Raw genomic sequence first — 27,954 nt, 5'->3', positions numbered from 1 at the left:
TCACACAAATGCCCCTTGACATACTTTTGATTTCATTAAAAAATGTGTTAATTATTTCATGTTTAATTGGACGTAAACTTTTAGCAATAGTTGTTGTTATTGAATGAATTACATTTATACTTGAAAAATTTTATTGCTTCTTTTACTCATACTGATTCTTGAAAGATTCTTTTTACACATTGTAAACCTGTTTTTAGATTTAAATGAACTTTATATGTCCACATTTTTAATATAGGTAAAAATACATGTATACATGATGTAGAAATACATATTTCGATTCATATGTATGAACTCTGCTTTATAAACTCATACACTCTTTTTAACATGTTTGTTTTGTATCACATTTGTCATTGTTTACTTTTTTAAAAAAGGATTATCTAGTAAAAACACAACAACAGTTATAAACAGATATAAACATTTCAACGCTCCTCTGTGATTGTAGACAGCAGCGTGTGAACGGGACTTTTATTTTGGAGTGGCGACATGACGTCATAATGCTGCGCCGCACTCGTATCTGGCTGAAGAAAGGTTTGTTTAAAGAATACAAGCTGTTTAAATCGATAGAAACCATTCAATGTCTTATAGTTTTTTTCAAGCGATGTGAAATTAGTCTATTTACTATTAAATGTAACATTGTAATGTTTTATCTAACTTTAATGAAGGATATTTTTGTGAGTAAAGCGCATACACACATGAGAAACAGTAAACTTGCGTCTCATTTCGCTCCCCTTTATCGTGAATCAGTTTATCATAAACACGAATTCAGTCACTGGTAAATATTGATGGAGAAACCGAGCTTTTCGACACTCCGAGTCAATTGAATCAAATTCTTTACAAAATGATTCAGTGATTCGAATCGTTTGAATCACGACACGAGCTGCTCAAATGAATGAAGTAAATGAACGAGAACAATAAACAACTTTTACAAACCAACTGCTCATTTTTTCATGAAAGTGTAATCTATTAATTGTAATTTATAAACGTAATGCAAAATATAAATAATTAAATTCTTAATTATGAGATGTCTGTATAGTTTGTGTTCGTATATTAATTTGCAGTGTGGATTTATTTTTCTTTCTGTTAATTATTCTCATCTTAAACAGGACAAACACACGGAAAAAACTGCTGGTGAAGCAACTGAGATCCTCGTGACACACTGTAATAAAGATGGCATTTATTAAAGAGGAAAGTGAAGACGTGAGGATTGAAGAAACATTGACAGTGAAACAAGAAGAAACTGAGGAACAAACAGGTTGGTTTCATTCTCAAAGCTGAATTCAGTCATTTGATCCTTATTAAAATGTCCAGCTCTACAGAAATAGAGAATATACACAGGGGTGCACATGACATTTTTGGTCTGGTTTTCAAGGGAGCACATGGAGATGTTGCTTTGTACTCACATTTTACCCAGCACACTTATCCTAAAAGCTGCCGTCATCACGTTCACCCTCATTACCTGCTTTTCTCTCAAACATGGCAAATGGATGTTGTAGACCTGCTTCTTTCTCCATGGTCAAGCCTGCGATTTGCTGTTTGCATCCGCAAGTCAACAGCTGGCTTTGGGTTAGGGCTGCACGATTATGACAAAATTCATAATTGCCGATTATTCCCTTGAAATTGTAATTTCACAATTTACATTGAATATTTTATATATTTTATATATATATATATATATATATATATATATATATATATATATATATATATATATATTATAGGCATATCATAATAAGTTTACACAAAAATTAACCCCCTCTACTTAACATACACAAAAATTGTAAGAATATGACTAATAGTAAAGACTAGCTATTAAAGACTAGCTATTGGGCAGTCCCAAACTAGTTTTTGTTAATACAATGTTGGTAGACAAGTGAATGTGCATCAGAGGTAAGAGTCTGACAGGCAGGATCTTTAAAGGGATACTCCACAGTTTTTTCATATTAAACTATGTTATTCCCTTAACTAAGACGAGTTGATACATACCTCTCTCGTCTCAGTGCGTGCACTCAATCGCTCTGGCGCGCGGCGACACTCTGATAGCACTTAGCTTAGCCCAGTTCATTCAAAAGGTACCAAATCTCTGTTTGGTCCCTAATGAATGAACTGGGCTAAGTAGGGGTGTAACGATACACAAAACTGACGGTTCGGTATGCCCCACGGTTTTGACATCTCGGTTCGGTTCGGTTCGGTTCGGTGGGGTGGGGGGGTTTAGAAAGCTAAAATTGCTTCTTCTTTTTTTTACAGTGGTTTAATGAACAAATTCTGTCTTTGTCTTTAAATTAATTCAATTACAATTAAACTTTTCGCAAGGATAAAAAAAAAAAAAGATCTGCTAATGCTGTAAACTATATAGGGAGCCCACACATTACTATAACCTTAAAGGTTAACAACAGAGCCTAGACTTTTAGCCTAATTTCAGATTAAAACTATTTATTTTTAGATATAATAATCAACACTCAACACATTGTATGAAAACATGTAATCTTATAAATTAATCTTATAAAATCTAAACATATTAATACAAACAAATCACTATTAGTGCTCTTATAAAAATAATTCAGGTATTCATACATTTAACAATTTTGTATTTATATATGAATGTAAAGAATTCAGAAGTGTATTTATACACTACACACAAATAATATACAATTAAATTATGCTTATTTTAAATATATTTTGCAGCTTTTTAATGGGGCAACAAGATATAATAGATATGACAAAAAATATAGGCTTTTAATAATCTTTCAGTGCGCAAAACCATGATAATATGAAACGCTTCCAAACAGAGCGGCACAAAGCGCGTATGAAGAATGATGTCAAGTGCGCATTTAAAAGTTCAAGGCACAAAGCGAAGAAATGTCGAGCGCACAAATCCTAATGTATATCTGTCCAACAGTTTATTGATCATTTGTTTCTTTACAGTTTTAAATTCCAGTTATTGTGCGTTTGATGCTGATTCATAGTCCTTGTGCTGTGTGTGATCCAACAGGCACAAATCATTTTAGGCAATCTTCAGCCCTTCATCTGCATTATAATGCCAATATATCATATTTGAGAGCGTTTACCGTGCATCTTGCCGTAACCGGACGAGGCGCGCTGTTTGAACACTGAATGGAGAATGATTGACAGCCGCAGAGGAGGGAAGACGAGTTTCCGTCAACTTGTAAATAGACTTCTGTCCCTCACATTAAGCTATGGAATGGCTTGAATGACTTTGACTTTGAATATATTGCTGGAAAACTTAATTAGTGCTTGCCTATTTCTTCTGGTCGATGACTCCCCCTTGTGCCGTAGGCCTATAAAAGAGCGCAATTATCACGGTTGTCTGAAATAATCGCAGTTAGATCAAATAATGGCGATCAGACGGTTATTTAATTATCGCGACAGGCCTATGTGAGGGCTGGGAGAAGATGGTCAGGTGCTGGCTGGGATGGTCTCAGCATGTGAAAGTGCTGTTGTCTTCTGGATGTTCTCTCTGGGGGTATACTGTGCTTTCTTACAGGTCTGGGTGGAGGTTGTTGGACTCTGTTGCTCCTGAGGGTGCTGTTGTGGGTCCGACTCAGGGCCACATCTTTTAGGGTGCTGGCGAAGACAGGAACAGCTGTCTTGTACAGATGGACATGGTCGTAGAGGCATGTGGGGTGGTGTGCTGTGCCAGGTGCAGATTGGGTTTAAGTGCACAGGAGCAGGAGAGGTGGGCATTCACCCACTGGATAAAAATTATGCATGTAATAAAAAATGTAAAAAATCATGCATGTAATAAAAAGTTAACAAACGGAAAACACTAGGCTATATAAAACTTGCCTGTAGGCGACTGTTGGTCAGTTGAAAGACTGACATAAATGTGGGCTTACAAACAGCAAGTCTTTGGCCTCCTTGTTGCACATGGTACTTGAAGGTGTACTTCCTCTTAGTAATCACAGTGTCAGGCTCACGTGGTCGTCTGCGACTCACCTTGTGCTAGAAGTTTTTTGGGACTTTAGCTTATTAACCATATCACCCAGAGTTAGATAAGTCCATACATACCCTTCTTATCACCGTGCGTGCCGTAACTCTCTGTCTGACGCACCCACCGCTAGCCTAGCTTAGCACAAAGACTGGAGGTAAACGGCTCCAGCTAGCATACTGCTCCCAAAAAGTGACAAAATAACGCCAACATTTTCCTATTACATGTTGTGATTTGTATAGTCACAGTGTGTACAGATAACAAGATCACATGAGACACAGCCATCTTCTAACCGTATACATACTGGGAACTATATTCTCAGAAGGCGAAGCACTGCTACTTCTGCGGAGTGATTTACTCCAACTCTGAGTGAACTCTCTGCTCCTCACCACTGCTGCAAGCAAATCACTCCGCCAGAAAGAATGATAGCCTGCTGCCTCTCGTAAGAGACAGCATAAAACTCTGTGAAGAGCTGGAGTTTTCTTTGGTCTGTTAGGCTTGAACACTGCCTGGGACACATCTCCTTGCACACCTTGCCCTTAACAGAAACAAAGTCACATTAGCGTTTTCAGCTATAAAACACTTCAGAGCTATTAGCAGGCTTATTAAGGTTACTAGCTAGAATATATAACAGCTTACACAATTAGTGAATGGTAATTATAACGTTAGCCTACGTGACGCAGCTGGGCTGGCATTAGGGACGCACCTAAAATGTTTAGATTATTTTCTCTGTGGTTATAAGGAGTAGAGACATGCTTAAAAACGTCCCCTGAATCCTCATTTTCTCAGCTTTCATTTCGACCCATTTATGACTTGATCCGCTAAACCAGGGATGGGCAACTTCGGTCCTGGAGGGCCACTGTCCTACAGAGTTTAGCTTCAACCCTAATCAAACACACCTGAACAAGCTAATCAAGGTCCTCAGGATTACTAGAAAATTACAGGCAGGTGATTTTTTTCAGGGTTGGATCTAAACTCTGTAGGACAGTGGCCCTCCAGGACCGAAGTTGCCCATCCCTGCGCTAAACAGTCTGAGCTGTATGAACTGTAGTAACGTTAGACGCCCAGTAATATGCCCCCTGACTGTAAAACAAAGTAACGTACATATAAAAAGTAACTGGCTAGCCAGCTAACATTATCCCGCTAGCTAACGTTAGGGACATCAAACGCAGCTAAACCGTTTCGATTCATTTCTCCGTGGTTATAAGGAGTACAGCTTTCATTTCGACCCAGTCATGAATTGATCCATTAAACAGAGTGAGCTATATGAACTGTAGTAGACAACGCCCAGTAGCCTACATGCCCCTCTGACTGTAACCGCTAACGTTAGGTAGATACTTTGTACATATACCTTTTTCGGTGGACTTTTTCCTCGTTTTAGCTCTCTTCTCCGGTTCACATATGGTTTCTCAGCATCCCTCAAAGACTTCCTTGCTCTGTCCTTCCATTTGTTCATGTTTTCTCTCCTTTTTTTTGCAGAGGTTTTGCCTATTAATGTCCACAACGGACATGAAAGCAACCGGCGTCTCCATTTTTCGTTAGTGGACATAAATGTTTTTTTCTGCATGAGACTATTTTAAAGTTTAAAATATAGAGTATTGTTTGCACAAACATTTGAACACGTTAAAGCTGGACAAAAATTAAATTGCATGCGTTAACGTTGACAGCACTACTTGTCATACATTGCTGACAGAAAATGCTACGGTTTAAAGTGGACTCGTTTTCATGATAGGCCTTAGGGACCGTTCGGTATTTATGGAAGGGGCCACCGGAGGAAAATAGGGGAGGGTCATGTCTTTTTATTCTTTGTTGAGGGGAGGGTCATCCAACTTTTTTTAGTCTAGGGGGAGGGTCACCCAACTTTTATATTCATGAAAACAGCAACATTTCAAAGTGGCTTGTTTGGTGCTATTTTTTTCCATTTAGCTCCATGTTGATCTCGCGTTATCAGCCCCCCTTCGATATCAGATGGGTCTGACCCAACAAAAATCCAGTTTGGGCTGTTTGACAGTGCGCGCGCACTTCAGTTCGCGCTTAGAAAAAGTGCATCATGTCAGAACAGAATGCCAAAGAAATGTTTACCCGGCAAAGCTTTAAAGCACAAGCAAATAATGAACTTTTGTTAAGTGCACAGTGTCCTGTGAGTGTAACTCTACCGCTGCATTAACATGTGATGTGAACGTACATCGAGTTTTACAGTATTGGGACTGAGGCGCCAGAACTGCAGCTGATAGAATGTGCGCTGTAGGGCGATACTGCATTTTAGTTTCCATTCTTATTTTGTTTCCACGATGTGTAAGATGTAGGGCTACCACATCTTTAAATTACTATTAGTATTATTTAAGTTAACATAAAATACATAGACCTACACCACAAAAACTAGTTAAGGATAAATTCGTTAAAATTCGGCGATTCCAGTGTTATGGATGTGACATTTGCAGTCAAAACTTAAAATAAAAATTCTCAGAAAATGCATTTAATACCAATATTTTGAAACGTCTGAAAGGAGTCAAGACATTAGAAAAATATCAGTCTACACATGTGTTTTATATTTAATATGAGGGAAATATACATGTGACGTGACACAAAAAATCTTTAACTTTTAGGTGGCAAAATATTTTTTAGTAATTCTATAAATTACACTGTGCAAACCAAAAGATATATACCCAACTGGATGAATAAAGATCGGCCTCCACAGATCGTGTTCGCATTTATGTGAAAAAAAAATAATAAAAATGTTACGGGCGTGACAGTTCTCCATTACGGACATGACTGCTCTGAAGCGACTTTAAAAATTTCACAGAGACCTCAAACAGAAAGCACAAAGCCTTTCTTTAAAGTGAATTTCGTTTTTTTATTAATTTTATCTTAATTTTAATCAATGTTTCATCTGGATTTAATAAATAAGAAGTAGTCTAAATATAGGCTAGTAGAAAATAGATAATCATGACACGGAGGCGCGGGCGAGTGAACTGGATCTTGTCTCATAAATGAACCGAAACTCAGAGTAAGGTAGGCTATTGCCTCACAGACCTGAGAAATATATAGAAAGCTTGAAATGTCTACTTTTAAACAGAACAATTCATGACGAAAGAAAACAGACTGCTTTCTCCTTATGAAATGTGCATTTCTGAGAAGATCGCGACACATCGTCAACTTCATCTTTGCAGTAGACACAGAAAACACTTGTTTATTAATAAACAATTAAAATGTCTCCTTGCTATATTTGACATATTAATAATCATTACTTTTGCCGGTTCTTTGTGACAGCTTTTAGATGCTTTATTCGCAACACCACCCACATGTTGAACGAGTCACACCGCATCAGCACCGAAAACATGATTTTTTTCAAATCTAAAATCGTGATACGAACCGAATCGTAGGTTTGGTCTATCGTTACAGCCCTAGTAAGATGAGAAAGCAAGAGTTTATGGTTTAAAAAACAAACAAACAATGGCTATCTGAACATCTTTGCCAAGCGCAAACCAGTACAGAAGTAGGCTAATCAATAAATTATCGGGGAGGGTCATGCCTTTTTTCACAATCATTTTGGAGGGTCATAGAAAAATTTATTGCTGGCGAAGGGAGGGTCATGTCTTTTTTGACAACAGATCTCAAAACTCCTCCGGTGGCCCCTTAAATAAATAACGAACAGTCCCTTAGAATATTTTTCTAGTAGGCTACACAGAATGTACATAAATATTTAGCTAACAGTCTGAAGTTACCTTGCAGCAGTGTATGCCAATGTAAGGCTAACAACAACAGGGGCCTGTTCTTCGTACGTCGCAAACTCAGTTAGATGGATTTGATTGTTGGCGATTTGGCATGATCTTGGATTGTTTGGTTCTTCGACGCTCATCCTGGACTTGTTGTCATAGCAACAGGTGCGCAAGCTTAAACCGGCTTGGGAGCAGCTTATTTCATGTTAACAGGATAGACTGCGGCTTCATAAGCGGAGCTGATATGGGAAGTCCAAGTCCACTTTCTGAGATATATTTTTTTTTTCTCGTGACTCGTGAGATTGTCGTTTACATTATTCATTTGTTGGAAACGCACATTTATTTTCAACTTGTCGGAGTCGGGCTTTAACTACAAGCACAAACTGTTTGCATTGCCCTAAGATTATTTGCAAGTGGCTCTTTCCTTTACACTATTGGAGATGCGGAGAACTTGATGGAAAGTGCTGAGTTTACCTGGCACTTTGAGGTTTAAAAAACAGTTTTAGGTTTTTTTGTGGCATTTCCAAGCCACTTAAGACCCAATGTTGTAAAGCAGTTTTTTTTTTTTTAGGCTATCATAATTTTTTATGAAGATCATGCAATCATGACCATGCTGATTACAGTATATGTCACTCAGGCTTCACTAACGTTATTGGTACCATAGACTATAGGCTAGACCATAGACTGCCATCAAGGCCTCAATGAAGGGGATTATGTGAACAGAAAGGGGATTCACAATGTAAATGTGCAGCCCAGTTACTATTGTGATTCTTAATATTCCATATTAGTAATATTATATCAAATAAAAAAAGGCAGTTGACTAAAATCTTCCTATATCACAAATGTGAAAGCAAAATGGCCAGTATCTGTGCATGACTTAAGAATTTTCAGAGATTCACATTTATGCACATTATTTGAAAGTGGTAAGGAAAGTTCCACAATTAAATATCAAGCTCACTGTATTACATACACTTATTGATCCTAACAGAACTGCATTTTTTCATAGGTGATTATGACATGTTCCTGCAGACAGGTGTTTCATGACCCCATTCCCTGACCCAAACCAGTTACAATGCAGCTCTAGCCAGGACAAGGGCACACAATGAAATGAACTTTGGCTAACTAAAGGGAAGATTTCAGTGTCTGAAAAGTCTGAGGGTTGCACACCTGACAGGGCCTGTGACTTTGTTGCATGTGCCATATTACACAACATTGCCAAAAAAAAAAAAAACACTTTTCAGTAAATGTTTAATAAAAGACAAATATGCTTAGTTCCTTGAGTTTTATTTCAATTGTTCTTTGTAAAGAAAAGCCAGTGGTAAAGTGCCTGCAACAAGAGATATTAGACACATGCCTCATGCAACAAATAAAAAGGAAAAGTTGGCTATACACTGCCCACCTGTAGGCCTATGTCTCCTCTGTGTGTGCAGACTTTTCTGTAGGCCTTTCTGTAGATGTGGAATCCTGCAACTTATATTGCAGCCATAAAGCATTCAAGTATAAATGAAGTAAAGTTATTTATGCACTTGCAGGTAGGCTAGTCCTCCATATGACAGTTATCTGAGAGGGTTTATTCACTGTCCAGTGCAATGGAAACAAATGGACATTACAAAGTCTTATACTTTCTTTCCTTTGGAAAGTTAGAAAATGTCCACTTACTGCACATATTTCAGCCACCACTTTCTTGGGAACAGATACAAGTGTTGGTGTATTATGTAAAAGTGCACAAAAGAGGAAAACACAATGTCATTACAATGAACTACACTCTGGAAAAATGTGATCAATAACTCATGGCAAAATATTTTTACATTAACATAAATTTATCAGTTTTCACTTTCACAAGTCAAAGCAGTTAATCATTACTCAAGATTTAACAGTTTAAATGACTATACATCCTTAATTTAATGCAGCAAAAATTATTTTACAGTGTAGGCTACTAAGATCTTTTCTTTTTTTCTCAGCCTTTTTCTTGGTTGCTTTTTTAAACAGAACACCATTTATTTAACAGTGCCTTTTATAGAAGAGACTATATAACTAAAAATTACCATTATGTAGAATATTTTTGTACTTCACTTTTATTTGTTCCCATGTTCTAGTGTGGTGACATTACAATGAACAAAGTAATTATGCAATTATTAAAATACAAAAATATAGGCTAATAAGTGATAAAAACATCTAACATGGCCACTTCTAACGGATTTAAATTGTCTGCTACTTTTTGCCAGCCCTCTCTCCTGGCTTTTGCAGACTTTAAGGTGTTCCCTGGCGTTTTGATTAAACATTAAAATTCCGAATAAACTTCGACTATTAGTTCTTGCTCTGCTGAGGAAAAAACTGTGCGCGCTCTTTAGCCACGCTGAGCAGCCAATAGCAGCGTTGCTGATCAATGTTTCTACCATCGATACATATCTATGGCGTCATTTTTTAGTCAAATGTTATGAGCGTGTAAGACATGCTCACGAGCACATTATGTTATTTCACAAGCGCAAAAATGAACCTTCAGCTGGCATGATAAAAGTACTCGTGCACAAATTCAACAACCGAGAGGTGTACAGGTAGCTGCGAGCGAGCGCCTGGCATACTCTCATGGGTTAACTCTGCTTGTACAGTGGAATCCTGCTCGCGCGCAGCGGGCTTCTGCTCGCGGAGTGCTGTTTTGCTCGCGCAGTGGATTTCTGCTCGCTCAGCTGATTTCTGCTCCCTCGAGTCTACAGGACTTTTGACAATTTGGGGGCGGAAACCAAGGAGGGCACTGACCCTCTTATGATTGGTCACTTTCATCATGGAAAATCTTGGGAAATCCTAAGCCCGCCCACCTTCTGACGCAGCGCGCGTCACTCAGCTCGTTCTGATACTCCGGTTATCTCTGTGTATATTTTAGGCAACGAAATATGTTATAAAACACCACACTATCTCTTTTCGTTTTCATTTAAAGAAATCTTAAACATTATAGCCACACAAATGTGGTTCAGGCAACGCGTATTGATTATATTCACTGCACATAACGTTTGCCTATTTATGAAAAAACGAAATATAAAACACAAACCTGCCTCTTTTCGTTTTAAATATAATATAAAAATATTAAACATTTTAATATGGTCCAGGCAATATGTGCATTTGTACTAAACAACAGATTTTGCAGTAAACACCATTAGATCATCTTCGTTGTATTAAAATGACAAAACTCAACCCAGTCTCTTTTTGTTACATTTCACTTTTATCAATATTAGCCATTATAAAAGTATAAGTAAAAGGTATAAGAAGCTATACAAATAAAGCAAACAATTCAGTCAAACACACAAAGTCAGCGCTCTAGTCTAACCATACAATGGTAATGTTAAATAGCTTATAAAGTTATGAAACTTCCCCTCAGCCAAAACGATTGGCCAGGGAATAAATTATAGATTCACGAGACCAAAAATCGCCCGTTAGATATACACAAGACGAATTATATCTCATGTTTAACCACTACAGAGACGCCAGCGAAAGCGGCGAACGTCAGAACGACTATAGCCGAGGAAAGGCTGTTCCAGGCGGGGTACATGAGTGCCGAGCACCCGGTCATCGTTGTATGGTTAGACTAGAGCGCTGACTTTGTGTGTTTGACTGAATTGTTTGCTTTATTTGTATAGCTTCTTATACCATTTACTTATACTTTTATAATGGCTAATATTGATCAAACTGAAATTTAACAAAAAGAGACTGGGTTGAGTTTTGTCATTTTAAATTTTAATACAACGAAGATGATCTGTAATGGTGTTTACTGCAAAATCTGTTGTTTAGTACAAATGCACATATTGCCTGGACCATATTAAAATGTTTAATATTTTTATATTATATTTAAAACGAAAAGAGGCAGGTTTGTGTTTTATATTTCGTTTTTTCATAAATAGGCAAACGTTATGTGCAGTGAATATAATCAATACGCGTTGCCTGAACCACATTTGTGTGGCTATAATGTTTAAGATTTCTTTAAATGAAAACGAAAAGAGATAGTGTGGTGTTTTATAACATATTTCGTTGCCTAAAATATACACAGAGATAACCGGAGTAGCAGAACGAGCTGAGTGACGCGCGCTGCGTCAGAAGGTGGGCGGGGTTAGGATTTCCCAAGATTTTCCATGATGAAAGTGACCAATCATAAGAGGGTCAGTGCCCTCCTTGGTTTCCGCCCCCAAATTGTCAAAAGTCCTGTAGACTCGAGGGAGCAGAAATCAGCTGAGCGAGCAGAAATCCACTGCGCGAGCAAAACAGCACTCCGCGAGCAGAAGCCCGCTGCGCGCGAGCAGGATTCCACTGTACAAGCAGAGTTAACCCATGAGAGTATGCCAGGCGCTCGCTCGCAGCTACCTGTACACCTCTCGGTTGTTGAATTTGTGCGCGAGTACTTTTATCATGCCAGCTGAAGGTTCATTTTTGCGCGTGTGAAATAATATAATGTGCTCGTGAGCATGTCTTACACGCTCATAACTTTTGACTAAAAAATGACGCCATACATATCCCCTTTTAAACCAGCGCATGAACGCGCAATTATCTCAGATAACTCAATCCAGCTATACTAATCATATCCGGCAGGTGTGTTCGAAGAACCTAATTAGCCAGATCATGATTAGCACGATGATATAATCTTGGATGTGTAATTTGATCTCGGATGTTTTAAGCAACGTACGAAGAACGGGCCCCAGGTGTAGACAGAAAATATGATTATTCTGACCTGAACTAATTTACTGAATTAACCAACTCACATCTCCTTTCTTTCTTTTCATCCATGATGACATTAACCCCTGAAGTGTCACCAGCCCACCGGTGGGCCCAAAGCCATTGCATTTTTAAAACAGTAATATTCTATCCTAAACCTAAACTAATCTTGACAAACTATATATCATTGGAAACCTCAGAGATTGTATTTTTCATATTTTTATATTTAAAATTATGTAGTGACAGTAATTAATAAATTTGTGACAAGAAAATTTAGCAAAATAAATAAAATCACCAAGAAGTTGGCTTTTGTTACAAAAAGGTGATACACACACACAGTCGTTTTTTTTTTTTTTTGTTGTTGACAATAATTCAAACAAAACATCTATTCTAGTTTTTGTCTAAAACTTTGAGAATAAATTGAATATGTATATATTTATTTTTGATTGATGTTGCAAGTATTCAGTAAAAAATTTAATGTATGATCACACATGAAATAAACTTTTTTTTGTGAAGTTTCTGTAACAACACTCTAGTAGCTACGTTTGATTTAAGATTTTTGATTAGAAAGAGCCCACCCTCATAGCTTTATGCAGTAATGAACAGGGGAGATATTCAGATAAGTCTCAGTAACCAACCAGAGCAGCCAGAGCTGTTTTCTGACATTGACTCCTCAATATTCCTCATCCAATTAAAGGCAAATTACCACCTGTTGCTACCACATGTCCAGGTGATGTTTGAAAAATGCTGCTAGAAGTTTATAAACATGCATAAAGGGAAACCTGCAAGCACTAGGAGCATCCATTTCATTTGCACTCTGACTCTGCACACTTCACAATGGATCCACAGAGGTTGAAACAAAGGTTTTACAGCAGGGATTAGGGTTGGAGATAAATTGTGCAGGACAGTTGATCGGCAGGAGCAGGGTTGGGCACCCCTGTTTTACAGCATTTTGGAAGTTGTAGAAGAACTTTGCAAGTCGAGTGAAGAAGAGTTGGAAGGAGAAGAGAATGAGTCCAACAACGATGAGCCAGACATTTATCTATCTATCTATCTATCTATCTATCTATATATATATATATATATATATATATATTAGGGGTGTGCAAAGCAGCCAGTATTTGTATCTGTATTTGTATTTGTTGAGGGGGTAAAAGTATTTGTATTTGTATTCGAGTAAAATTCAAAATAGGTGTAAAAATCAATTTTTTTTGTGTTACACTTCTAATTTACGTTATAGTGTAAGTATTCTTTAATTATATACATTATAATAATTATGGATATGCAATATTGGTTGATGTTTTTCCATAAATCCAGCAATGAACATGTAACAAGGAACGTTACCTACGAACACGTTAATGTTACTCTGTCAACAGCCTATTGTCTAAATTACCGAGCTAACAAAGCTACTAGTGTTGTCACGGTACCAAAATTTCAGTATTCGGTACCAATACCAGTGAAAATCCACGGTTCTCGGTACCAATTTCGGTACCAAAGCTTGATTTAGATTAAATTTACATATATTAAAGTGGAAAGATGGAAACTGTAGTATTAAAAACACTTTACAATAAGATTCCATTTGTTAGATAACATTAGATAAAATGACCTAACAATAAACAATAGTTATACTGTCGCAATTATTCTCCTTGGGGTTAAAAATACATTTTTAAAATCAAAAGTTAACATTATTTCTGTTAACATTATTTAATGCACAATGAATAAAGTGAACAAACATGACCAATCAAGTGTTTGTATTAAATAACATTCACAAACGTTAATTAATGTTGTAAAAATATATTGTTCACTCAATGTGTTGTTGTAGATAACGCATTAAGTAATGTTAATGAATGGTATCTTTTTGTAGTGTTACCAAACTATACAGGAGATAAAACGTGTTTTATTTGACTTTACTGTACTTTTATTTAATCCAAAACTGCATTCATATTTAATTTTAAAAGGGCTTTTTAAACCTGCTAAGAGTTATCCAGCCAAGAATAAGCCTAGAACTGCTTTTCTGACGGACTGATATTAATGACATAATGATGGCTTTTTATTTAATTTCTCATCTCCATAAATATATCTAAAGCTAATGCAGAGCTAGAAATCAATTAATTCTTTGCTGATACTTACTCGTCATCATGGAGAGCGCATTTCGCACCGCTTTCTCATTTCCACAAGCGCTTGTTCTCTCATGGCGTCTGTCGTTGCTATGCAACACGGACATAGGCGCGCCTGGGAAAACGAGCACGCCGCTGGCTTCTATTATAAGCGCGCTTGCCGCGCGCCTACATTTGAAATCTGCACGCTCAAAAAAAATGCGCTATGTGAACGGCCCCTTATGACAACGTGACATTAGCCTAATCCAAAATTATTTCCATATGTGGCTCTTTCCTCCTTTCTTATCAACAAGTGGATTTACAGCCACCACATCAGCAGCGCCGCCGGTCGCCATGTCTCATGAGGAAACGCAGCTTTTTGATATAAAGTTTTTCTTGTTCCCAAATACAAATATTTTTAAAGTATTTGTTCGAAATAAGTATTTGAAAAAACACATTATTTGTGCCTTTCCGAATACCGTATTCGGGTTCGGCTCCACCCCTAATATATATATATATATATATATATATAATGAGGAAGAAGCAGTGGAAGAGGAAGAAGCAGTGTGAGGGGAAGAGGAAGAAACGGTGTGAGGGGAAGAGGAAGAAGCAGTGTGAGGGGAAGAGGAAGAAACAGTGTGAGGGGAAGAGGAAGAAGCAGTGTGAGAGGAAGAGGAAGAAGCAGTGTGAGAGGAAGAGGAAGACAGACTGACTCTGTTTCAGATACTCTTTCTGATACTGAAGAGAGATGGCATGATTCAGACGAGCCTGACATTGTACCGCCTGAGCCCATCTTCGAGCCAGAACGTACGCCTGGGCCTCAAGTTATCACTTCTAAAGATTACAGCCCTCTAGAGTTATTTCAACTCTTTTTTTTTTTTTTTTTTTTTTCATCTGATGTCTGCCAGACCATTATATATAAAAAAAAAAATGCTTACTCTGCTGAGCACCAGAACAGCACAAGGAGACTAAAGCAGGAGATGTGCCAAAAGGACTTGTTTAGTTTCCTTTCAGTTGTTCTGTACATGGGTCTGGTAAAGCTACCAGTGCCAGACTACTAGAATGGATCCCGGCTTTTCAATTTTAGCTTTCCGGCATCAGTAGATCAAAACATCAAGATTCAAGGCAATCTCCAATGCACTTCACATCAGCGATCTAAAGGTGGATGCGGAAAATATCAAGAAAAGAAGTACCCCTGAATAAGACCGCCTGTGCAAAGTGAAGCCCATATATGTGTAGCTTCGTGACCGGTGCAAGAGCTTTTTTCATCCTGACCCAAATATCTCAGTGGATGAAAGAATGGAAACACGTGCACAAAAAATTAAATAAAGTGCGGTAATAACCTCAACCCCACGGTAGGCTTCTCATTACTGCGGTAATGCGGTTATCGTCACAGCCCTAGTGAATTCTGCTAATAAGATCCTTGCTAAAGTCCCAGGACTGTCGAGATGTTGCAGTATATAATGGAGTTCCATGTTGACTGCATCATCCACAGACTAGGGCTGTGCAATTAATCGCAATCACAAAACAATCTAAACCGTGTAAGGCTGTGATTTTATTAATTAATTTATATTTAAATTCAGAATACTGCAACGTTCTTGTGCGCATGTTTAACTCAGTTTAACTTTAGCGCACCTAATGTTAACAGTTTGATTTTAATAATGTATTAGTAAATGCTAAAATTAACATGAACTAACATTAATAAATGCTGTATTAGTATTGTTCATTGTTAGTTCATTTTAGCTAATGCATTAACACCTAGTAACACAATGGCAAGATACAGATGTTCTAGAATCTGTAAGGCACTGGGTCCACTTCAGGAGTTCACAGATGCCCTTTCCAGTAAAACGACATCAGTGTATCCTACGTGAAACCAGTTCTTCATCTGTTGAACACAAAGATACTTGCAGTGGAGGATGAAGATACTGACCTGACAAAGACCACGAAATCAAAAATTCTTAACTACATCAACAAATATTATCAGGATGAAACTTACCCAAGAGCTTCTGGATATAGCAACATTTTTGGATCCAAGATTCAAAACCAGCTACACTGATGAGGATAAACTTCCAAACATTAAGGCCAGGGTCATGTCTGATATGGAAATGAGTTCCCACAAGGTGAGTTAATTTATGTAAACTGGATGAAACGGTCATCTCTTAAGATAAACACTCTTTTCTATGGCTTTTTAATATTTTCTTTCTGTTCAGTATGTCAAAGGATACAATCTGAATCTGTGAGTAGCACAAGCAGAGAGAATCCTGACATTGATCTACCTTCACCAGGCAAAAAAGCAAGGAAGTCCTTAGGAAGCTTCTTCAAAAAGACATCAGCCATGTCAGCAGCTCTGCAACTTGAAGAAGCCATAACCTCTGAGCTAAACAGCTACCTGCTTTCTCCATCCATTGACAGTGAGGACGATCCTCTGAAATGGTGGAGACTCCATCAGATAAATTTCCCAAGAATGAGCAGGGTTGCACAAAAGTATCTTTGTATTCCTGCCACCAGCTCACCTTCAGAGAGAGTGTTTAGTACTGGGGGAAATGTGGTGACGTCACCATTCATGCTTAAAACCAGAAATGGTGGACATGCTGGTTTTTCTTGCAAAAAACTTAAACTTTTAAGAGAGCAATCTATTTTTTGGTTTTGAATTATGTTAGTTTTTATTTATTGTTATGACAGGAGTTTAGAATTGTTAATCTTAATTTATTTTATGTTAGCTGTTTTTAAGACATAATTTATTACAATTTTGTTTATCAAGCAGTTAATACTACTGTACAGTGTTATTTCATTGTGAAGTGTGTGTGCACTGAAAAACTAATTTGAAGTTTATTTATTTTTATGACTGGAATTTAGGTTAGTTAACCTTAATTTATTTTATGTTGTCTGTTTTAAAGACAGTTTATTACAGTTTTGTTTATCAAGCTGTTAGTACTAATGTTATTTCATTGTGAAATGTTTTGTTATGCACTTCTTGCGCACTGAATACACTTAATATGTAGCATGTTTGAAAAAGCAAAAACAATTGCCAAAATCGCAATTGCAATATTAATAAATAAGAAAATTGCAACAGGGGTCCAGTGATGTTTTTTGGGGGGTTGGGGACCGAAATGATAGTGGAGTGTTTGAGCTCTGTTAATCCTCTGGGGTTTTTTTTTTGGTTTTTTTTTAATAAATGATGAATAAATAAATAAAAACAAATATACATAAAATAAAAATGTACAGATAAATGAAGCTTTGGAATGCAAAATTAGTTTGAGCACAAGTGTCTTCAGTCATTGGTTCATGTCTTCCCCCATTTGAAGACTGTTGTAGGTTGTGTAGGATTCTAAGAGGTGAAGACCAGGGCCCAGTTGTTCAAAAGTAATCTGGTCAGATTTTGTCTATCAGATTGGATCAAAAATCAAATCTTGGTTTTGATCTGTATCAAACCTTCAGTTTGTATTGTTAAAAAAAGTGGGCAAAAAAGAACATTTTTGATAGTTGTGGAGACAGTGTGAACATGGACTTTACATGTTAAAGTTCAAACTGGAGGTGAGTCTTTCGTCAGCTCGTTTTCTGATTGGGTATTGTTTCGTTTCACGTGATAATTTCCAGAGCGTGCACGTTTGTCCTCTGGGCTCCCCCCTCACCTTGGGGCCTTGAATGTTAACAGAAGGACTTATCCAGTATCCAGAATTGGATACGGAACTGGACCGGGAGCCAGTGAAGCTGTTGGAGAACAGGAGTGATGTGGTGAATGGAGGGGGTTCGAGTTATTATGTGGGCAGCTGAATTCTGGACCAGTTGAAGTTTATGAAGGGATTTGTGAGGGAGGCCAAAAAGGAGAGAGTTGCAGTAGTCCAAACGGGAAGTGACGAGACTGTGGACAAGGACAGCGGCAGTTTGGGGGGTAAGGGAGGGGTGGAGGCGATTAATGTTTCGTAGATGGAAGTAGGCGGTAGGATGGAAGTTATTGATTTTACTTCATGAAAGTTGCATAGATATATATTTCTCGGCTTTAATATTTGTATTGTGTGGTAACCATGAATGTTGTATCATGAATGATGACTGAAGGGGTTGGAGGAACAGTCTCTCATACCTTATTGCTTTCTTAACTGTTGTTTTTTGTTTGCTTTGTTTTTATCATTGTATCTTACAGTGAGACAATCTTCAGAGGTGAACCAGTCAAGAGTAGTTTCTAATAATTGCATCTTAACCCTTTAGGCGCCAGAGGTTTTTTCCAAAAATGTTCGATTTTGACATCTTAATTTCAAAAGGCTATATCTTAAAAGTGATAAAAGATAGAGACTTTCTGTAAATTAGAGAAATATTAAGGATGACCCAAAGTTTATGTAGGGATTACATTTTCCCATCTAATTATCATATTATGATGTCATATGGTGGTGGCCATCTTGGATTATAGAATTTTCATGAAAAGTCACGTTTAAATGATAAAATGCAGCACTTCTTTCCCCCCAAAATGTCCCTCACCTTCTGTATGCTATATTGCACAATACTGAATGCTCAGGTAAATAGTAAGTAGTAAACAAACTGTGTAAATTATTACTAATAAATGGTAGAAACAAACCGAATGCATGTAGCGGTTGGCCTTTTGCTGTAGAGATTTTCCATTTACTACATACAGTAGGCACTCTGATTCCATGTATGGGGCACATATATATTATTCATATGACACACAAACACAAGTAGACAAGACCTGTTTAGTTCAAAAGCTTACTCTCCATGGCAAGGCACAGATCATGAGTGAGATGACGAGGCAAGATGAGAGACAATGTTAGTATTTTTTTTTTCTTTTTGTGTTTTTTGTTGATTTTTATTTTTTTGGTTGATTTTATTTTTTTAGCTGACAAAGACGCACACATCACAAGGACATGAACACACAAAAAAGAACACATATTGTACACTACTAAATGGTCAGGGAAATAGATAGTAAATCAACAGTGTAAATCATTACTAATAAAAAAAAAAAAGAATGTTGCAGGGCTTTTGCTGTAGAGATAATGACTCCCTATCCATCCAGGTGACATTTCTTGTAGTGTTTCATGGTGTGGTCTTGCGATAGACCAGCGGTTCCCAAACTTTTTTTCCTGTGCACCCCCTTCTATGTCCCAAGCGGGTTGGCGCACCCCCAATCCCCACTTCAAAAAAATAACACAACAAAGCTTTGTTTTATCGCCATATAAAGACTCATGTTTAATCATGCGCAAATAACCAGAACACACGACAATAACAACATCAACAAAGTTTCAATATAATGCAACAAAGCTACGTACAAGCTTCCACTTTTAAGAGGACGAGTGACAGACAGAGGCTCAGTAACAGAAAGCACGGTTATTTTCAGCCGCGTTAAAGAAACATTGCATAATATTAAATGACCGTAAATGACCGTGGAGCTAGCATCATCATCATAACACAACGGTTATGGAAATTAGAACGACAGTACATTGAATTAAATTGCAATGAAGTTACAAACGATCCACAACACTAAAGAGAATAGGCTCCGAAATAGATTAAATAAATAAAAACGAGGATCAATCTGATACTTTTCAAGTGCGACAAGAAAATTTGCCTACACACGATCCACAACACAATTAAGTAACAAAGAGCATAGGCTCAAACATAAAATAAATTAAAAGAGGATAAATTACAATCGATTGATCGACTTTTCCACATCTTTATGGTATTGTGTGTGTGTGCTCGCGTCTCATATGAGTTTGTGCGCGGAGAGTTTGTGTGTGTGTGCTCGGGTCACATTGAGTATGCGTATGTGTCTGTGCACGAGTTTGTGTGTGTGTGTGCTCGCGTTTCATATAAGTATGTGCGTGGAGAGTTTGTGTGTGCGCGCACGCGTCTCATATGAGTTCCGCGCGTCTCGTGTGTGTAGTTTGCTTGTATGCAGTGTTGCCAACTATTTTCAAAGGAAAGTAGCTAACGCTTCCCCTAAAAGTAGCTAAATGTCGCTAGATGACGTCATACGTCAATTAGCATATTCATGACGTCATCGCGGCGTACTTGCGTTCTGCCTGCCTAATGTTTTTTCTCATTAAAATCATGCCTACATACTATATTTTAATATAACTAACATAACATAATATAATATAATATAGGCTATATAGCCGAATGTCCAATAAAGCTGTTCTCATTTACTATATTTTTTTGTCAGACGAACGAGTAGATTGAATGACTATTTTATGTGTAAAATTATCTGAACTGAGAGAGTTCGGGAACTGGGTGAACTAAAGCACTGTGATAGTGAGTATTACAAGTAATAAGCACAAGAAAGGAAAATAAAATGCTCAAACTAAATTCTTTAAATATAAAACAAAAGATAAGTGATAAGTCCATCCGTGGAAACAACACTGCTCATTCATGTCTGTCAGCTGCCGTGCTTCTGCTCTCAGCCATTCACAGAACAGTGTAGACGCAGAGAGAGGTGTGAGAAAGCAAATCTCGCGCTCGCAGGACTCATGCTGGCAACATTTGGAGGTTACTGAGGTTTGTTCAAAAAGTAGCTAGATTAGTCGCTAGTCGCTTTTTTGAAAAATTGTCGCTAAAGGGGTCTGAAAAGTCGCTAAAAATAGCGACAAAGGCGCTAAGTTGGCAACACTGCTTGTATGTGCGTGAGCGACTTTAGGTGTGTCGTTGTGCATTTCATATATATTTGTTTTATCAAAAACGAATAAATTATATTTTTTTTTATTTAAAATAAAAGGAAAAGGAATTAACAAAGGAAATGTTTACTGTTCATGTTTTTTTATTGTATGGAAAAATCCCACTTAAAAAAAACAGTCCGCCATTACATTTTTCCTCTCGCGCACCCCCTGGTGGTAGCTCGCGTACATTGGACCATCTATATTAGGCAAAGGATTCACCGTTTGTGCTTGGTGTAGGACCATACTTTCACTTTCAGAATCACCGTCATTTTCTGAAGGCAGATAACGTTATTCCCCTTCAGAATCAGGGTCCGCGAATAGAAGACCCAACACTTCATTGCGGGTGAGCTTTATTGATGCCATTAGATAATAATAATAATAATCTAATGCAAATACTCGCTGACGTTGACATTATTGCTTTGATAAAATGGCTCACTCGCACACTAGTTGCGCTTTTGTTCGCACTGATTCAATGCACTCTAGCTCGAATATTTTGTATAGAAGCATGACGTTTTTTTGAGTCGGGGATGAAGTATGACATGTCTGCCAACTAGTGGAGGGGAAGTCGAACGAAATTTGACACCCTATTTGACAAAATCGGCTGTTTTATTCAGTGCCGCATCTTGTCGAGTAAACTCGACCGTGGCGCCTAGAGGGTTAATTGTTGATCTGAATAAGTGTGTATCTCGATCTGGGTGATCCAATCCAATTTTGCTTTGAAAAACCAGCACAAAAGTCAAATGGATTACCAGATCCTGGAGAGCAAAACGTGGGATTTCCAAATCCAGATTATTCTGATCCAGATTAAACTTTTTGAGCAACACCCTCGGCGGCCTTGGGAATGGGATCTAGTTGTATTTTGGTTTTAATGCTTTACATGTCTAAATGTTTTGTTTTCTGTTGTTTTGTGCCATTAAACTGATGTTAATTTGCATTTTTCTCTTTTCGCCTTAGACCTGATGGTGCTGAAAGAGGAGACTGAAGTACTGAATGAAATGGAAGAGAAAGATCAATATGAGAATCATAATTTCATAACAAGAGAAAGAACTTTTAGTTGCTCACAGACTAAAAAGACTAAAAAGACAGAAACTAAAAGTAAATTCTCCTGCCAACAGTGTGGAAAGTGTTTCAACCAACATGCAAATCTTCAAGTCCACATGAGAATTCACACTGGAGAGAAGCCTTACACCTGCCAACAGTGTGGAATGCATTTCTCTCAAAAAGTACACCTTGACAGACACATGCGAGTTCACACAGGAGAGAAGCGTCGTACCTGCCAACAGTGTGGAAAGACTTTTGCTGAAAAAGTAAGCCTTAAAAGACACATGAGAATTCACACTGGAGAGAAGCCTTTCTCCTGCCAACAGTGTGAAAGGAGTTTCAGTTGTAAAGGAAACCTTAAAGTCCACATGAGAACTCACACTGGAGAGAGCCCTTTCACCTGCAAACAGTGTGGACACAGATTCACTCTAAAAGGAAGTCTTAAAAAGCACATGAGAACTCACACTGGAGAGAAGCCTTACACCTGCCAACAGTGTGAAATAAGTTTCACTCTGAAAGAAAGTCTTAACAGACACATGAGAATACACACAGGAGAGAAGCCTTACACATGCATTCACTGTGGAAAGCCTTTTACTGAAAAAGGAAGCCTTGACCGGCACATGAGAATTCACACTGGAGAGAAGCCTTACACCTGCCAACAGTGTGGAAAGAGTTTCACTCAAATTGGAAACCTTAAAGTCCACGTGAGCGTTCACGCTGGAGAGACGCCTTTCACCTGCCAACTGTGTGGGAGAAGTTTCAATCGAAAAGGAAACCTTAAATGCCACATGAGAATTCACACTGAAGAGAGCCTTTTCAGCTGCCAACAGTGTGGAATAAGTTTCACTCAAAAAGGAAGTTTTAACAAACACATTAGAATTCACACTAGAGAGAAGCCTTACACCTGCCAACAGTGTGGAAAGAGTTTTGATCAACATGAAAAACTTAAAGTTCACATGAGAATTCACTCTGGAGAGAAACCCTACGTGTGCACTCAGTGTGGAAAGAGTTTCACTCAAAAACGACACTTTAAAGTCCACTTTAGACTTCACACTGGAGAGCAACCCTACACATGCCCTCAGTGTGGAAAGAGTTTCAATTCAAAACAACACTTTAAAGACCACATTAGAATTCACACTGGAGAGACGCCTTTCACCTGCCAACGGTGTGGAAAAAGTTTCAACCGAAAAGGAAGCCTTAACCGGCACATGAAAGTTCACACTGGAGAGAAGCCGTTTACATGTGGTCACTGTGGAAAAAGTTTTAGGTATAAAATAGCCCTTAAGTACCACATGAGTATTCATGTATGAGAGAATTGTTTTTGTATGTCATCAGTGTGGAATGAGTTTCAGACAGAAAACTCCTTATGTTTGAGAGACTGTATAATGTGCTGATTATTGTTTTGGTACTATATCACCTTAGAGGGCCGAATTCCCAATTAATGTCCAGTGACTACGAGAGAAGTAAATAAGCCAGGGTCAAGAATTAGATTCCCTCAATGTTATTGATTAGTCAAATGAAGAATGAACTAGTTAAAATTTTACATGTTAACAGAAGTATAAATCTGTATCAAATAAAATACATAAAACTGTGTAGGCCTGTGCAAAATAATAAAGACACAATATAACAGAAAGATGTTTTTGATTAAAATATACAGAGACGTGGAGTTCTGGCAATAGCCGTTTGCCACTGTCGCCCCATTGCGAGTCTGAACTTTCAACGGGCCATTTGGGGATTAATAGCCTTTGTTCTGTATCACTGAGGCCAAAATCACAAGATTGGGTCAGAAGCTCCACAGCGCTTTACTAAAACCATTGTTTTAAATAAACCCCATCATTTCACCAACAAAGGGAAGTTTTAAGTTTTAAGAAACTAGCGAGATCGCAAAATGAACGTGATGAATGTATGTGTTTTTATTTTTTACTTAAAATATTTAAAATCCAGACATCAATGTTTTACCACAGTTTTACAATAAAAAGTGATACACTGATAATAATTAGTTTGTGTCAGGATTGCACAGAAATAGTGTTTTTTACCATTATTTCACAAAAGAGGGAGGACACGTACTTATTCAGTCACATCTGTTTCTGTTTATTTGAAGTCACAGGACAGCATAAAACTATGGGGCTTTAGTTCAAAAGCATGCACATTAAAAAATGTAGATAAAGGTAAATTCTATCATTTTTCCACCATCTGAGAAACTTTGAGGGCTGTTTATTGGTAAAAAGCTAACTGCTAAAAAAACAGTTAGCGTTTTGCATCACATATAAATATATTTTTTTGTATGTCTTTTACGGTGATCAGAATCCACATCGGATCACAAATGGAAGTTATTTCAAACACTCGCTGTTTGAAATTTGCCTGGAAATCCAGACCCAAATCAGATTAATGGTCTGGCATCGAGTAATGAAAATCGCCCAGCTCGAGGGGCGGCACCAAGCATGCATTTGAAAATCTCACTGCACGCAATTGGATAACCAATTTTGGAGCGTAAGGTATGGAGGGCCCTCACTTAGAGAGGGCTCCGCCTCCAAGTTTTGATCTTTTAGTTGATCAGGTTTTGGAATCGTCACACGTTTTTTGTACGAATTTTTTTTTTTTGTTGCTGTTTTTCTTTTTCTATGTTAATTGTTGTTGCTGTTCTTGTTCTAATGTGTTCTGTTTGACCAGAGAGTTTTACCATATCGATTTTTCAATGGTGGTAAATTGAAATCAAGGGAAACAATGGCATCTGATAAGTTACGAGTAGCATCCTTTAATGTTAACGGCATATTAAACACAATCAAACGGTCAAGAATACTAACGAAAAAATAGACATTATATACTTGCAAGAAACCCATTTAAATGATTCAAAACATCAAAAACTAATTAATCTCGGTTATAATAAACTGTATTTTTCCTCACTCAAGGGTAGACATAAGAGGGGAGTTTCAATAATGATTTCAAGCCGAATAACTTTCGAACAGAGCTTTGAGTATAAAGATAAAGAGGGCAGATTAGATTGAATATTGAGAAGACTGAAATTCTTTTCTACTGGAGACCTCCGCTTTCTTCATAAAGATTTATCAGCAATTCTAACGAAAAACTATACCCCTCTTTTTTCCAATATAAAGAAGGACCTTGAAAAATGGAATCTTATTCCATACTTAAGTCTAAGTCAAAGGATTGAAACAATTAAAATGAACATTTTGCCCAGATTCCTCTACTTGTTCCAGACTCTCCCAGTTTCCATTCCCAATCGCTTATTCGATGAGTGAAATAAAACAATCTCAAGATTTGTATGGCAAGGCAAAAAACCTTGCATCCGATTTAAAACCTTACAACTTTCAAAAGAAAAAGGTGGATGGGGTTTACCTTGTCTGAAAGATTACTTTATCTCAGAGCACTTGCTGTACTGGTGTGATTCAAAATATGAAGCTCAATGGAAAAATATTGAGTGTAGTGTTTTGTCGGAGGTCCCTGTTCAGGCTTTATTGGCTGACGATAAACGGCTGAGTCATTTGGATGAAATTGAGAATCCATGGGTAAAATCGGTGCTTACAACCTGGAAAGAGCTGATCAAAACATACAAATTAAACAAAGATGTTAAAATCCTAAGTTGGTTGGCTTATGAACAAGGTTTTGTACCAAACAGAACCGACCAGAGATTTAAGGTCTGGATCACAAAGGGTATAAAGATTTTTTTTACCAAATTGAAAAAGAAAACCAAATGAAAAGCTTTGATGAGTTGAGGGAATCCTTTGGCTTGGAAAAACAGGACTTTTACAGGTATTTACAGACAAGGAGTTATTATAACCAAGAAATTAAACAAAAGGATGACCATTATAACCCTCTGATTGAAATCTTTATTAAGGCATATAAATCAGAACTTTCAAGGGGAATAATATCAAAAATATATAAATGTCTTAATTTGGGAAATCATTTGACTCAATATGTTAAAAATAAATTGGAAAGAGAAGGCAATTTCACTTTGACTGATGAGGAATGGGAGAATATATGTACAACACAGTGGAGAACCACGAAATCACATGTCTGGAAAGAATTTTGTTGGAAAAGTGTATCTCGTTTCTTCATAACACCTTGTCAAAGCACTCATTTTTCACAGGGAAATGCTGAGTGTTGGAGAAAATGTGGTTGTCAGGAGGCGCATCATTACCATGTGTTCTGGGACTGTTTGGTGATTCAAAAATACTGGTTCGAAATCAACAAAGCACTACAAACTGTTTTTGGTGTCCCCATCCTACTGGATTTCAGAACTATGTACCTGGGTCTTAAAACTCCTGCCATGGACACAGCCAATGGATACATGGACATAAGGAAAGTGGAAAAAATCACAAAAGTGATTATATAAAAAGTTGTATATTCACAATTGATCTCCTTTTTGAATGCAGCTAAATTAACAGAACCTTTCCAATCTGGTTTCTCTGCCCATCATAGCACTGAGTCTGCTTTGCTTAAAGTATTCAATGACATTTTGCTTGCAGCGGATAGTGGTAAAAATTCAGTTCTGCTGCTTCTTGATCTTACAGCAGCTTTTGATACAGTTGATCATGATATTCTTCTCTGCCGGTTAGAAAATTTGTTTGGTATTGGGGGTATTGCTTTGCAGTGGTTTAATTCATATCTTAGAGACAGGTTTTTTTCTGTTGAGTTGGGTAAGTTTTCTTCGTCTATTGCTCCTATTATCTGTGGAGTGCCTCAAGGATCCATTTTAGGGCCACTCCTTTTTAACTTATATATGCGACCTTTGGGAGACATTATTAGGAGACACAAAGTTGCATTTCATTTATATGCGGATGATACCCAGCTGTACATACCGTTGAAAGCTGGTGATACCATTCAACCTTTATTGGCCTGCCTAGGGGACATTAAAAATTGGCATGAAAATAAAACGGAAGTAATCGTCTTTGGCCCCTCTAAGTTGAGAAGTTGTCTCATAAATGAGCTCGGCAAGCATTTCCCTTCAGTCTCCTCCCAGGTCAGAAATCTTGGTGTCATTCTGGACTCTGAACTTTGCTTAACTAAACAAATTAATACAGTTGTCAAGAACAGTTTTTATCAGTTACGGATAATTTCGAGACTGAAATCATTTTTAACTTTTAATGATCTGGAGAAAGTCATTCATGCTTTTATCACCTCCCGCCTCGACTACTGTAATTCATTATATTTGGGTCTTCCTCAGTCATCCATTGCACGCTTACAGATGGTACAAAATGCTGCTGCAAGGCTGTTGACTGGGGCAAAGAAAACAGATCACATTACACCAGTTTTGGCCTCTCTTCATTGGCTTCCTGTCTATTTCAGAATTCAATTTAAAATTTTGTTGTTTGTTTTTAAAGCTCTCAATGGTCAAGCTCCATCTTATCTCTCAGATCATCTTATTCCTTTTTCATCCCCCAGATCATTAAGATCTTCTGATAGAGCTCTCTTAGTTGTCCCTCGTTCACGCCTAAAGACAAAGGGTGATAGGGCTTTTTCTATTGCGGCCCCCCGTCTCTGGAACCAACTTCCACTGGACATTCGCCTTGCAACGTCTATCACAACCTTTAAAATGAAGTTGAAAACATATTTTTATTCCCAGGCATTTTAAATTTGTGATTTTATTTATGTTCCATTGTTTTATTGTATCGTGTTTTGTTTATTTTATGTTATTCTTTGACTTTGTTCAGCACTTTGGTCAGCTTTGCTGTGATAAATGTGCTATATAAATAAATTTTACTTTACTTTACTTACATTTGTATTTATTGATTTAGATTTAATTCATCAGCCAATGACAGATTACTGTTTACATACTTTTT

The 27,954-nt window shown here is 37.5% G+C and overlaps 2 protein-coding genes across 3 annotated transcripts in view; both read left to right on the top strand.

Annotated features, from left to right (window-relative positions):
* Window positions 1-27,954, top strand: part of LOC307157394 (uncharacterized protein) — a 210,261-nt gene that overhangs the window by 96,326 nt on the left and 85,981 nt on the right. The gene's annotated exons all lie outside the window — the stretch shown is intronic.
* Window positions 473-26,523, top strand: LOC307157355 (uncharacterized protein). Its single transcript, XM_079869245.1, has 3 exons — window positions 473-528; window positions 1,104-1,252; window positions 22,070-26,523. The coding sequence occupies exons 2-3, from the start codon at window positions 1,168-1,170 to the stop codon at window positions 23,464-23,466; spliced, it is 1,482 nt and encodes a 493-aa protein (XP_079725371.1). The 5' UTR covers window positions 473-528; window positions 1,104-1,167; the 3' UTR covers window positions 23,467-26,523.

Source organism: Squalius cephalus (assembly GCF_949319135.1).
Source record: "Squalius cephalus genome assembly, chromosome: 4".
Lineage (NCBI taxonomy): Eukaryota > Metazoa > Chordata > Actinopteri > Cypriniformes > Leuciscidae > Squalius > Squalius cephalus.
Note: the sequence above shows the minus strand (reverse complement) of the source record. Positions and strands in the feature narration are given on the sequence as shown.